This window comes from Xiphophorus maculatus, chromosome 5 (genome assembly GCF_002775205.1).
Source record: "Xiphophorus maculatus strain JP 163 A chromosome 5, X_maculatus-5.0-male, whole genome shotgun sequence".
Lineage (NCBI taxonomy): Eukaryota > Metazoa > Chordata > Actinopteri > Cyprinodontiformes > Poeciliidae > Xiphophorus > Xiphophorus maculatus.
The window spans coordinates 32,751,238-32,764,892 of record NC_036447.1 but is presented as its reverse complement, the minus strand read 5'-3'; the positions used below and the strand labels follow the sequence as shown (position 1 = coordinate 32,764,892).

At 39.6% G+C, this 13,655-nt stretch overlaps 1 protein-coding gene across 2 annotated transcripts in view; it reads left to right on the top strand.

Annotated features, from left to right (window-relative positions):
• Window positions 1–13,655, top strand: part of LOC102224032 (voltage-dependent T-type calcium channel subunit alpha-1H-like) — a 187,920-nt gene that overhangs the window by 81,691 nt on the left and 92,574 nt on the right. For both annotated transcript variants that reach the window (XM_023333476.1, XM_023333475.1), the window contains exons 9-10: window positions 3,524–4,103; window positions 13,115–13,464. In XM_023333476.1, coding sequence (XP_023189244.1) covers window positions 3,524–4,103; window positions 13,115–13,464 — 930 coding nt within the window. The remainder of the gene's footprint in view (window positions 1–3,523; window positions 4,104–13,114; window positions 13,465–13,655) is intronic.

The following is a 13,655-nucleotide window of genomic DNA, read 5'->3' as shown; positions in this document are numbered from 1 at the left end:
TTGTGGAATGTAATGCTTTAAAAAATGCATTTAGCCCCACAAACTGTCATTCACATCCGCTGTTTCAGAGTGGTAGCAGGATGTAGGGGTAAAGTCTAGTCTAGTCTCCGGGATGAGGTTCTCAAAAACCTGTTGTAATCTGGGTGAACTGGCCCTTTAAATATAAATTACTACCAGTAATTCATATTTAAGAGAGTATTCCTTTTATGTTTTAAAGGTATCTTCCACCAAGATGTCTGTTGAAATGGAAATGACCTTACCCACTACACCAAGGGTAATCATGCTTGGTAAGAGGAATATTTTCTATCACTATAATTTTTTCGTAGCAATGTATGTAATTGTTATGGTAGTCTGTACTTTTACTCACTAGCGTTAGCCTGACAAGGGTTTGTCTATTTTAGGAAATAGCTTGATGTCTGCAACCCGGTGGATGGTCAGTATGGAGGAGAAGGTATTTTTCCAGCCTGAGCAACTACATGACTTTGCCAGCGTCCTTGCTGTCTTTTTTGGGTCATATTCTGTCTTCAATCTGGAGTATTAGGAGTCAGCATCCACCACGCTGGAGATGATACAATGGCAAGTACTCTACACCAAGCCATTTATGAATTAAATTTAATGACAGTTTGACTGATGATGAAGAACCATAGCTGATTGCTGTATTGTACGTCTTCATTAAAAAATACAATTAATATATTTTATTTCTGTTAAAAGATTCTTTGTGAGGATCAATCCAGATGTTGGTACCAAATGCACAGCCAAAGTCGGTACAAGCCGCAAGACGGGAAGTCTTGTCAAGAGGAAAGTAGTCAGTGTCAACTCCCAGATCACCACCTTCTTCCAACAACTTGCTGAATTTGAATGGAGGACTTCCAACTAGGTAAGTATTTTACCAAATGTAAATGTTTATTATTTTGTTGTCTTTTCCTCCTATCTTGCATGCTCTGACTTTACTTTAGCCTTTTTAATCTGATTTTAATGATTATTTATAAATGCCATGTGATTCCTACACAATAGCCCTTTAGAGTAGCCTGCATCTTTTCTGTGTCCGTGGTAAAAAGTGGATGTCGCTGCATCTCTTAATAAATCACAGAAATGTATAAGTGTGTAGTCGTTTAAGTGTGGTGTATTTTTATACTATGCAGTTTTCAGTTTATTAGGCACACCTTTGCAGTAATCCGTCAGCACCAACAAAATGACTAAAAAGATTGTTGTACTTCATCGTCCCCTTGGGGACATTTGTAGTACGCAATCTTTTGAATTACTGAAGACTGACTGACTGCTTTTGCCATAAACAATCCAAAAACCTGAAGTGAAGCCAGTCCTGCTCATTCTTTATGCAGCTTCTATTATCACTTCAGTCCAATTGATTTTTTTTAAACAAATTATCAACTTAATGCTGCTTTATGACAAAGATTTTATGCATGTGAACATTGTCACTTCAGCTAAATTTGTCAACTTCCTGTCGATTTGAAAATGTAGATAACTTCCTGACCATCTCATGACCTCCCACATTGTCTGTCTTATTCTTTACAGTTCAGCTTCCACAAGATGGATCCCACTGATTTTGTTTGACGAATGGAATAAAAGTTCTTCTGATGTAGGAAATGTGTTCTATGGTTTTGTTGTTTTACAGCACATTATATTGTATTGTGACATTGTTTTTTATGACATTGCGAATATGTAAATGGATTTTATTTCTACAAATCTGCTGAAAATAAATACCTGTTATTCACAGTACTTGGACTAAAATTTCTTTTATGAAATTTTTCGGTTTATGGTAAAATATTCTTATCTTAAAGAAATGTAAACTTTAATTTACAGTAAAACTCTGACATTATGTTGTGAAACAAGTTTACAGTAGACCAGCTTTACTATAAAATACAATTACTGTATTATACTAGAAACTACATTTACAGTAATGCAGTTATAACTGTAAAGCACATTCACAGTAAAAATTAACTGTGAAATATCATAACAGTAAAGGTACTGTAGAATGGTAATTACAGTAACTTACTGGCAACACTGTTGCCAGTAAGTTACTGTAAAATTACAATAAAAGGTCTAACAGTGCATGTTCATGCCAATAATGTTATAAAACTGTTACTTGCAACTTTTTATGTCAGTTTAAGAAATGTACAGTATATATTGTAATCCTAAATTATAAAAACCATTCGTTATGAATATTTGAGAGAATATTTTTTCACAATAAAAAAATTAAAATTTTTTGAAATCTGATTTTATGTTTTTCTGTTCATCTCTGCTCTCCTGTTAGTTCCCCTTTTTCCCTTAACCGTTCACCTTTCACCTACTATCTACCTACAACATATCAGTGATGTTTAATTGCAGTTACACCTTTTTACACCATTTCAAGTTCAATGTCAAAATCACATTTATTTTCTTTAGCTTCTCTGATTTACCATTCATTTATAATTTTATAACTTATTAATTACTCTTATTATAATCCTAATGTGAGTTATTACAGATGTTTTCTAAAATGAAACCAAGAATAATACATGATTCTAATTATTTAATACTAAAGTTACAGTTACTTGTTTTTCTTGTAAGTGTCCTCACAAATGTACGTGTAAATATTATTACAAGTAAACCAATATTAATATAAGTATTTTACTTTGAATCTTATCAAATTACTCAAAATGTTTAGATTTCATTCTTTAAAACTTTACCTTTAAAATAAGGAATAGTCTCAGCTATTTTTATAAATCTGCAGGCTGGAAACTTCCTCTTTTTCCAGGAAACCTGCTTTTCCTGTTTAATGACTCTTTCTGACTGACTATGATTTCTTATGATTAGATAGAAAAAAGTAGAATTAAAGCAAAGTTTGCATGAGACAAAAACAACACACACAACCAGATTTATTTTATTGACACCTAAGTCTACTGCTGGGCCTTGATGTCACTTGAGTGATTCATTTTAAAGATAACTTTATTTATTATTACTGTTAAACTAAAATCTCCAGCATGGGGAAGTGGGATGAGCTCGGATTTTCTTGACAGACTCAAGGTCCAAAATGCAACCACAATATGTCCAAAATAAAAAAAATAAGTGCAATCATTTGCATGTTGAGAGTCTACAGAAGCTGATAATTTCCTCACTCAGCTCCCAGATCACTGTCGAAACTTTGAGTTTTATGTCAAATCCACATGAATTAAATGACAAACTAATTTTCTCACCACATCTTTGTTTAATTTTGTCCAGCTGTAGACTCTAAGTCTCTGTCCAATCAGAGCCAGGTATTGTGTAATCGGTGATTTTAATCAGTTTTCAGTTAATACAATCCAAGTCTATAGAACAGTCACAAAATGTCACCAAAATCACTCTGTCCCTCTAAAATATTTCAGAAAAATCTCAAAAGCATATCGAATCGTAACATTTGCCTTGTATTGTGATATATATTGTATCCTGAGCAGAATATTGTGTATCATATTGTATTGTATTGTGAGGTTATTGTATCAATACAGCCCTAGTGGGTGTTAATTTTAACACAGATTTTTTTCCTGTGCAGGTGGGCTCCTTCTTTATGATCAACCTGTGCCTGGTTGTCATTGCCACCCAGTTTTCTGAAACAAAACAGAGAGAACATGCCTTAATGAAATCAGAGCAGCGCGCCCGGCAGCTCCACCAATCAGCTTCCACACTGGCCAGCGACAGTCAGCCCGGGAGTTGCTACGAGGAGATCATCCGCTATCTGGCCCACCTGGGTCGGAAGGCATGGCGCCGGCTGTCACGCTGGATTGTTTGGACTCGCCTGCGTCTCCGCTGCTCTTGTGTCTGCCAGAAAGAGGCCTGGTCGGCTGGAGGGAGCGGAGTTGGGGAGATGAATGGACTCGCCAACCGGCACTCAGGCCATGCCCCCAATGACTTGTCACACCTTCATCAAGTTTATCATCTCCATCACCAGCAGCATCACCATCATCAGCTGCAGCAGCCTCAGCCACAGCTGGCCATCAGCAACAGAGGGACTGGCCTTAATTATCCCTTCATATCGTCCCTTCTCAGTCACCTGGATGGAAAGGACCGGGACCAGAAGAGGGCGGTTGCTTTGGATACCATCAACAGACTGCCACAGCTGGTGCTCGAGCATGGTGAGTGGATTGAGTGTGTGTTTTTATGTTTGAGAGCTCTCGCATGATACTGAGGGACTTACAGAAGTGGAGGATTTCAAAAGAAAGAATGTTTATACCAATAATTTATTTACGTAACATAACTCATATTCATCTATTTTTGTTTGAGATAAATATGATAGCAAGTTTCAATATTCTTATTTTATAGGTTCTTATTAGTGGTTTTAGGTCAGTCTGGTTGCTGTTTGAATTTAGGTTGCACGATATCTCTGGTGGTTAGGAAGTTTGTCTCAGGTAGAAGGTCCTGGGTTTGTCTCAAAGTTTCAGGATGTAACTTTAACAAACATGTTTTTACATATTTGTTCAAATTATCATTATGTCACGTATCAAACATCCTCATCGCATAATTAACAGTCATGACATGATGACAGTCTTAATAAATATGGAAAAACATTTTTGTAAAAGTTACAAACTGACATTTTAACCTTTGTGTGAAATTTTCTATTTTTTCCTTGCACAATAGATAGATTATCCCCTGGTAATCAAGTAGCCATGGGCCAGTATGAGATTATTATTTTATAATAATGTAAACAAAAGTGTCACAGTTTTGGATTATTTGCACAAAACTTTTAATCAAAAATGTATATTTTGATGTAATTGCTTTCATTTAAAAGATAAAGACAAAATTATCCCTATTGCTGCAATTAAAATGAAAACATATTGACTGTTACAATAGTCAATATTGACTATTGAGTAGCATTTCATAATATTGAAATGCAGTTTTCAATAGCAGTTTAGATCAAATCATTGTCATATCTGCAACCATCCATCTCAAGGTAACTGAAGCTGAACATATCACTGAATATCTTCCAGAACTGGGAACTTACTGTTTAATCAACATTTCACTGAAATCCAACAGAACAAAGGAAAAACAACCTACATTCTTATGAAATAAAAAGGTTCTGGTTTTGACACAAATGAAGTTGAAGCATTGTGACAGTTTTGACCTCTACTTTCCCCCCTCTGCCTCACCACAGTGAAGTCCCTCACGACCTTGCAACAGGATTTTTTCATGGCCATGATCCGCTGATTCCTGTGAAATCCAGTCATGCTGCAGGTTATTAAAGCAGATCTTCAGCCTCCTTATTGTGGAACATTTTGAAATGCACTGAGAGGGCAAGCAGACTGCTTAACTCTCAGTAAGATATTCTAGCTCAGTGGTGCCCAAAGTGGGTCCTGGAGGGCCGGCATCCTGCATGTTTTAGTTCTCTCCCTGGTTTAACGCACCCGGATCAAATGGTGGCTCATTAGAAGGACTAAGAAGAACATTTACATGCTGAGGAGGTTGTTACTACCACCAGGGAGAGAACTAGAACATGCAGGATGCTGGCTCTCCAGGACCCACTTTGGGCACCACTGTTCTAGATGTTAGTCGCAAAGAAGCACAGACATATTCCTTTTGTACATGACTCTGAAGGGTATGCGAGTATGAGTCCTTAGTCTGTAATAAATGGAATGTTGGGATCTGGGCTTGTTTGAATTTGGCTTTGGATTTTGTCATTTTTGGTGTTCCTTAGTTCTATTAAGGCGCTTTTCCAGTAGCCCGTCTCTAAGCGGTTCGGTCGAGGTCCACATCGGTACTGTTCAGGTAGTGAGCTTTTCCATTTATATGGTCTGTTCCTTCTTGTTGTGGGCGGCCGTGGGCGCAGGAGCTGTGTTCAATTCTCTGCTGATGACCTGCAGCAACACTCAGCAAAGGAGGACCTCGAGGTTGTAGTTCTGGACTGAAATAAACCAAGATATTTAATTTTGTCTTAAAGACATGTAGTACTGTGGCCCAAACATAAAGATAAAGACTCAGATCAGTTTATTGTTTTGCAGTACAGGCTAATATAATTTCTTTCTCACACTATTTTTATATATGTGTTATACATACCTTTTGGATTTATGTAATGCAGTCATTACATAAACAAATAGCCACGCCTGAAAGTTTTTTTAATCCAAAGGAAAAATAAAATTCACATCACAAGCTACAATTAGTTCTGGTTCACATTGTCAGCAGGAAAATACAGTCCATCAGAAAGCTGACGAGTTCTGTTTCTCTCCTGTATTACTGCCCTTCTTAAGAGTCACGAGCTGCTAGCAGAGCTGCTAAATCAAGATAATTCAGCTGCAAAACTTATCGCATGTGTTCCTGGCACTGATTGCGATTAAACTCATAACTGTACCTCCGGTCTTAACAGCTCTCTGATAGCAAACTGCATGTCTGCGGTCCAGACAGGTGTTTTCAGTGATGTAAATAACAAGCCAATCAATTAATGTCAATCAAATGATTTTGGTGCCATACCCTGATCGGTCCTACTAGTACTACCCAGGGGCGATTCTAGGATCTGACCTTTAGGGGTGCTTAGCCCCCAGCAGGGCTAAGACCCATGAGAAGATATTCATTGGTGCAGTTTTCTAAATCTAACTGCTTATTTACATACATTCACAAACAAAATGAAGAGACATGTTGTCAGTAATTCTTATAATAAAAACATATACCTCTAAAGAGTAAAATCAGAGAAACTTTAAATTTTTTCCAGAGTTGTATAAACTCAGTTTGAAACAGAATCTGTAGACCACGTCATACCTGCCAACATCTGCTAACATTAATGAGACACAAGCAGCTGTGGAGTGACACAGTCCTAGTGGGGTCTGTTCCCCTGGAAATTAAAATAAAATCTACTCAAAACTATGCATTTCCAGTCATTTGAAGAACATTTTGCTAAATTCATAGGATTAAAAAACCTAAAACCAGTTTATTATCAAGGTAGAAGGTCAGATTAATGACCAGTTCTCACTAGTCATTAACCTGATGTTATGTTTTGCGTTTTTCTGTGTATTTATTTCGAGTTTCTGTCTCTGAGTCTCCCTGTTGTCCTGTCTTACTCTTTGATTTCTCCCAGGTGTGTCTCATTTCCTTGATTACTCCCTGTGTATTTAACCCTACCTGTGTTCCTTGTTCCTCGTAGTGTCCTTGTCTACCTACAGTCAGTTGTCGTCTGATGTGTTCTCAGTCCGTCGTCGTCCATTCGTTTAGCCTGTCGCCTCCTGTGTTGAGCCCAGGTCTTTCACTCAGCAATGCTGCCTGGCTTTTGGACATTTTGTACTGTTTATTCTTCATTGAATATCATTATCATCACTGCAACCTGGTTCCACCTCGTCTGCCTCACCATCCACCACCACAGCTTATGACACCTGAACTTTATTTGAAAATCATACTTATCCCAATGCCAACAAAACTCTTGGTATTGATGATAGATTTTTAGACAAATTGATGGGAGAGAGAGGATGCAATTGACAGAAGGAAAATACATCAGCACACCACATAGACAGCCCCGCTCATAAAAGATAATCAGTAAGACGTTAATCAAATAAATATTTCGCCTTTGCTTTATTCCGCGGTGTAAAGTTCCAACTAAAACACTGAATTAACTGCGAAGGACTGATAACTGAACGTTTCCTGCTCCCTTCACTCACACCTGCAACCTGTTTGCTCCCACCTCCTTTCTGCGTTTGGTCCATCCTCCAAACACACACAACCCGACAATAGGAACTGGCCATAGAAAGGACCATGCAGGACTTGCTTCTCCACTACCTACGTGCCAAATTTCAGATTTTTATGAGCTACAGTTTGTCCTGTCTCACATTAGGAGTGTTGTAGAGCAGTCTGGCCTCGCCCACTTGCAATTCCACTAGAATCCAAAATGCTTAGTGACAATTTTGGGGGAAGTTTGGTAAGTTTTTGAATATGATAAAGCCTCCAAAAACCATGTACCTTTTCAAATAAAAGGAAAAATAATAAGAAATCCTGCGATTAAATTAAGCCTTCGCAGCACTTCGCTGCTGGGGCTTAATAATAAATCTAACAAAAACAGAGTTGATGGGAATTGACGTAAGGATCCAGGGGATTGTGAGTGAGACTGAGGAGCTTAAATACTAGGGAGTTGTAAAAACCTGGGCTGATGCATTACTTGATTACAGGTGTGAGTAGTTAGTAGTGTTGGCCAAATGAAGCTTCATGAAGCAATGAAGCTTTCCAGCCCTTTGCTTTGCCCAAAGGTTCATTACTTGATGTCATAGGGACATCTGCTGCTGAAACTGTGACCGCCTTGTCACTCAGTTAGGTCATACTTTTAAAAAATTGTAAATGCAATATTGTCACAAAGTTTTTGTCAAGCTCATGTTTAGTAACAGGAGAGTCAGTTAAATCTTATTTAATTGTAATCTTTTTTATTTATTAAAATGACTTGTAGCCAAATTAATACTGTTGACTGTCAGTAATGTTTTAGTTTATCATAGACTGATCTGAGAATAAAGACATTTGCTGTTTTAGTGTCTTGGGAGTCCAGTGCTTGTTTGGGATTCCAGAATTTTTTTTTCTCTTTTTAGCAGATATCCAGTTGGCTCCAATCCCTTATATGTAGCTACACACAGAATTTTAAGTCTGTTTCTGCTGTTCAAGACTAATATATCTTTGCTGATAAAACTACAAATAATAGTGGAAATTTCCAGAAGGTGAGGATTTTGGAGGTGGAGCAGTCCATGCTGAAATAAAAATAAAATTAATGAAATTATTTTTATTTAAGCATCTTATTGTGAGCGATCATCTCAAAGTATTCCCAGATGTCAGAGATTTTCCTCTTGTTGGCTCCATTTCAGACAACCAATCAAGTTTATTTGTGTAGCACATTTCAGCAACAACAAAAACACAAAAATATAGTCATAATAACACATTACATTTTGATGAGTGAAATCAAAATCACCAATCTGTTGGTTGGTGTTCCTTTTATTTCAGCCACTGCTGATGACAAATCACGGCTGCTCGTGAACTTTTACAGGGCGACGATCAAGAGCATCCTCTGCCTCAACATGACTGTGTGGTATGGTAGCTGCACAGCACTGGAGAGGAAACAACTGACACGGGTGGTGAGAACAGCACAAGGCATTGTGGGATGCCCCCTCCCAGACCTGGATTCCATTTACACAGACCGGGTCAAGAAGAGAGCTGGATCCATAGCCATGGATCCCAGCCACCCGGGCCACAGACTGTTTGTGCCGCTGCCATCAGGCAAGCGGTACAGGAATATACGGACTACAACAAATAGACTGAGAAACAGTTTCTTCCCCACAGCCGTCAGAGCCATTACTCCCTGCCGCCCCCCCCTCCCACACATATCATAACCTCGCAGTCACACATACATATCCCCCACCCCCACACAGCCATGTTGTTCTGTACTTTGCACTGTCACATCATCTGTACTTTGCCATAATTGGACCTGCTGCTACTTCTTTGGTGTGGTTGAGTGCCTTTAGTTAATTTTAGTTGTATATATTGTTATTATTATTATTGTGTGTTTGTTTATTTTATTTATTGTATATATTTGACTTTTTGCACGGAAGTTGCAATAGAAATTTCGTTGAATCCTGTTCAATGACAATAAATGCTATCTAAATCTAAATACTCTCCTCTGATGCTCTGACGAGCGACCACATTACCTACAACAACCCATGAAACAGCTCGGCTCATTGTGCTTTTATTTTGAAAACCGACACGCAAAATGAAGCAGTTACAGTATGTATCCCATGTAATATGAGGCATCATTTGGTGTCAGTCACGTGGTTTTCAACAAGACAACACAAGCGTTAAAGTGGGGTTTCATCTGACATGGCCCCTTTTTACTCTGTACACGCCTCAAAGCCTGGATTCAGACATCCCACCTCTAGTCTCCATGCAGGAGCCATGAGGAGGAAGGAAAGAGAAAGTGGCACTGGGGAACAGGAAGTAATATAAACCTAATCAATAACTTTGACTAAAGCAACATGATAACCTGGAACAGAAAATAACTAGAAGCAAGAAAAATTATAACTAGAATCACTAAGTAAGAACAAAAGTAGAAAACAAGGCCACTAAATAGAAAAACCTAAGGAACACCAAAAATGACAAAAATCCAAAACCAAACTCAAAAACCCCACATCCCAACAACTTTACATGTTTTACAGGGCAAAGTAATGCTAGCTGTTGTAACAGACAGTACAAGACAGGTTAGATAACAAAGAAAATGTACATCATTTTTTTATCTAGTTCAGCAATAAATAATAAGTATTTCTGGGGTACTTTCCATATTTATGAAACAGCAGAAATTACTCAGTAGATCATGTAATGCACTACTGGTGCATCTCAAGATAGGGCTCTTCCCCTCAGCAAGAGTTCTAGAAGTCCTACTTCTGGAAGAGAAGTCAACATTATCTGTAGACACAGACCACTGAATGAGTATATTGGTTTCTCTATATCTGCCTTCAGTGAAACATGAATTTGTTAAAACTGCAAAGACAAGTGAAGCCCTTGTACTAGATAAGTGTTTGTTGTTATGTTATCAGAGCATTCCTCCCGAGCGGTTTCTTAATGAATTCTGCTAAAATCTTAGCCCACCCAGGAACTCACATGCTTATATATACACACACAAACATTGATGCGCACACACACACAGATACATGCCTGCAAACAACCCTTTTCTAATAAAACATCTCTCCCTCTGTGCAAACTGCCCAAACTCCACTTTGGATTTTCATGTTATTGTCTCTATAAAATGAAAAGACAGTTTTTGGGAGAATATGTTGAATGACTAAATGTCCCCATGAGAGACATTTAAATATGGCTTTTCTCCATGCTCTTACCACCTTTAATTAGGAGTTACATTTTCTTTGAATCTATCATTATGACTTGATCAGTTGTTCCTGAATTTTTTTGAATATTCCTTTGTGTTTTTTAGGGGGGGAAGGGGCTGCTTTTTTCTTGTTTTTTGTTTCTGTCCAGGCCTTCTACCAACATCTATGGAGTGAAAATAGTCTCAAAATATACCTGTGTGCGTGGGGGTGTGTGTGTAAAAACATCCTCTAATTAAGTCTTGAGCCGGAAAAGGGTAGAGTGCCTTCTCCGGGTCAGGGGGGGTGTCCTGCCCCAAGTGGAGGAGTTTAAGTATCTCGGAATCTTGTTCACGAATGGGGCAAGAAGGGAGCGGGAGGTCGACAGGCGGATTGGCGCAGCGTCTGGCGTCAAGCGGGCGCTGTACCGGTCCGTCGTGGTGAAGAGAGAGCTGAGCCAAAAAGCAAAGCTCTCGATTTACCGTTCGATCTACGTTCCCACCCTCATCTATGGTCATGAGCTTTGGGTCATGACCGAAAGAACAAGATCGCGGATACAAGCGGCCGAAATGGGTTTTCTCCGTAGGGTGGCTGGGCTCTCCCTTAGAGATAGGGTGAGAAGCTCAGTCATCCGGGAGGGACTCAGAGTAGAGCAGCTGCTCCTTCTCATCGAGAGGAGCCAGTTGAGGTGGCTCGGGCATCTGGTCAGGATGCCTCCTGGACGCCTCCCTGGTGAGGTGTTCCGGGCACGTCCCACCGGGAGGAGGCCCCGGGGAAGACCCAGGACACGGTGGAGGGACTATGTCTCTCGGCTGGCCTGGGAACACCTCGGGATTCCCCCGGAGGAGCTGGAAGAAGTGGCCGGGGAGAGGGAAGTCTGGGCCTCCTTTCTGAAGCTGCTACCCTCGCGACCCGACCTCGGATAAGCGGAAGAAGATGGATGGATGGATAATAATAATAATAATGAAGATTTACCTTCTGTGGTTTTTCTTTTCATCAACTATGACCAACTAGTTTCAGTCCCTGCTGATGAAAAACATTTACATAGCATGATGTTGCCACTATTGTACCCCAAGATTTAATCCCAGGATTCCACTTATTCAGCATCTACATGCTCCCATTAGCTCAGGTTATAACAGAAAATAAGATTAGCTACCATAACTATGCGAATGATACACAGCTCTACATTATGATGGCGACTGAGAGCCCATCCAATCACTGAACAGATGCTTAGAGCAGATAAATGTGTGGATGTGCCAAAACTTTCTCCAGCTGAACAAAAACAAAACTGAAGTTATTATTTTTGGACCTAAAGAGGAACGATCTAGAGTCATAGATCTAGAGTCAATGCACAGCTTTAGTTATTACAACTGAAAACCAGCGATCAGGCCTGAAACCTGGGAGTAGTGATGGACTCTGACCTGAACCTCCAGAGCCACATAAAGACAGTTACAAAGTCGGCCTTCTATCACCTGAAGAACATTTCCAGGATTAAAGGACTAATGTCTCAGCCAGATCTAGAGAAACTCATTCATGTGTTTATCTTCAGTCGTATTGATTATTGTAACAGCGTCTTCACAGGTCTGACCAACAAATCAATCAAACAGCTGCAGCTGATCCAGAATGCTGCTGCTTGCGTTCTCACTAAAACCAGGAAGATAGAGCACATCACAAGTTTTAAAGTCCCTCCACTGGCTCCCTGTAGCTCAAAGAATAGACTTTAAAATACTGTTGTTAGTTTATAAATCACTGAACAGCTTAGCACCACAATGCATTAAAGATCTGCTGTTGTTGTATCAACCTTCCAGACCTCTCAGGTCTTTCGGTTCTGGTCTGCTCTGCATCCCCAGAATCAGAGCAAAATGAGGAGAAGCAGCTTTCAGCATCTATGCACCACAAATTTGGAACAAAATTCCAGAAAACTGTAAAACAGCTGAAACACTGACTTCTTTTAAATCTCGACTAAAAACTCACCTGTTTAGAATTGCATTTGAAACGTAATCAATTACAATTTTATTGATGGAACCTGACTTAATGTCGTGTTTTGATTGTTGATTCTATGTTGCATTGCGTTTCTGTGTTTGACGTGTCAAACACAGAAACGCAATGCTTTACATCACATTGTAAAGCACTTTGAAATGCCTTGCTGCTGAAATGTGCTATTCAAATAAAATTTGATTAATTGATTTGATACAGACTGTGCATTTGTTTGTGAGTAAACTTAGTAAATCAGCAGAGGATCAAACACCTATTCCCCCATCCACAGAAGGAAACAGGGCCTGACTCATGACTTTTCAGCGTTACTGTACTAGTCTTATATCCTGTCCTCCCTGGTGTGTGCACAGGTGTGTCTGCTGGTTATCCCTCTCTACCTCTGCCTGGCGAAGCCTCTGGAGATTCCTCGGTGTGTCCTTACTGCGTCTACTACAACCAACTCAGAGAACATCCGGATGAGCAGCTGGAAGACCCTCTTCATGGAAACTTGTGTCACATCGACAACCTGTGTCACAATGACAGTCCATGCCAGTGTAACAGCCCGCAGCGATCTGAGTCAAAGACAAGCATCTGGAAATGCGGTTGGCTGAGACTCCGAAACAAGTTAGAACTTATTGTCTGCAGCAGATACTTCAGCAGAGGAATCATGATTGCCATCCTCATTAACACGCTGTCGATGGGCATAGAGTACCACGAGCAGGTGAGCCATTAGATTGCTAGCATGTTTGTGTTAATGTGCACGACTCAGTGCGTGGCTCCCTCAGACTGAATGTGACTCCTGTCTGACTGACGCGCTAATCGCCTTGTGTGGGAAAGTCAACAAATTTACCCTCCAATCAAAACTTACAGCACCAAGCATATGGGATCTGAACACCAGTGTGCATCCTTGGC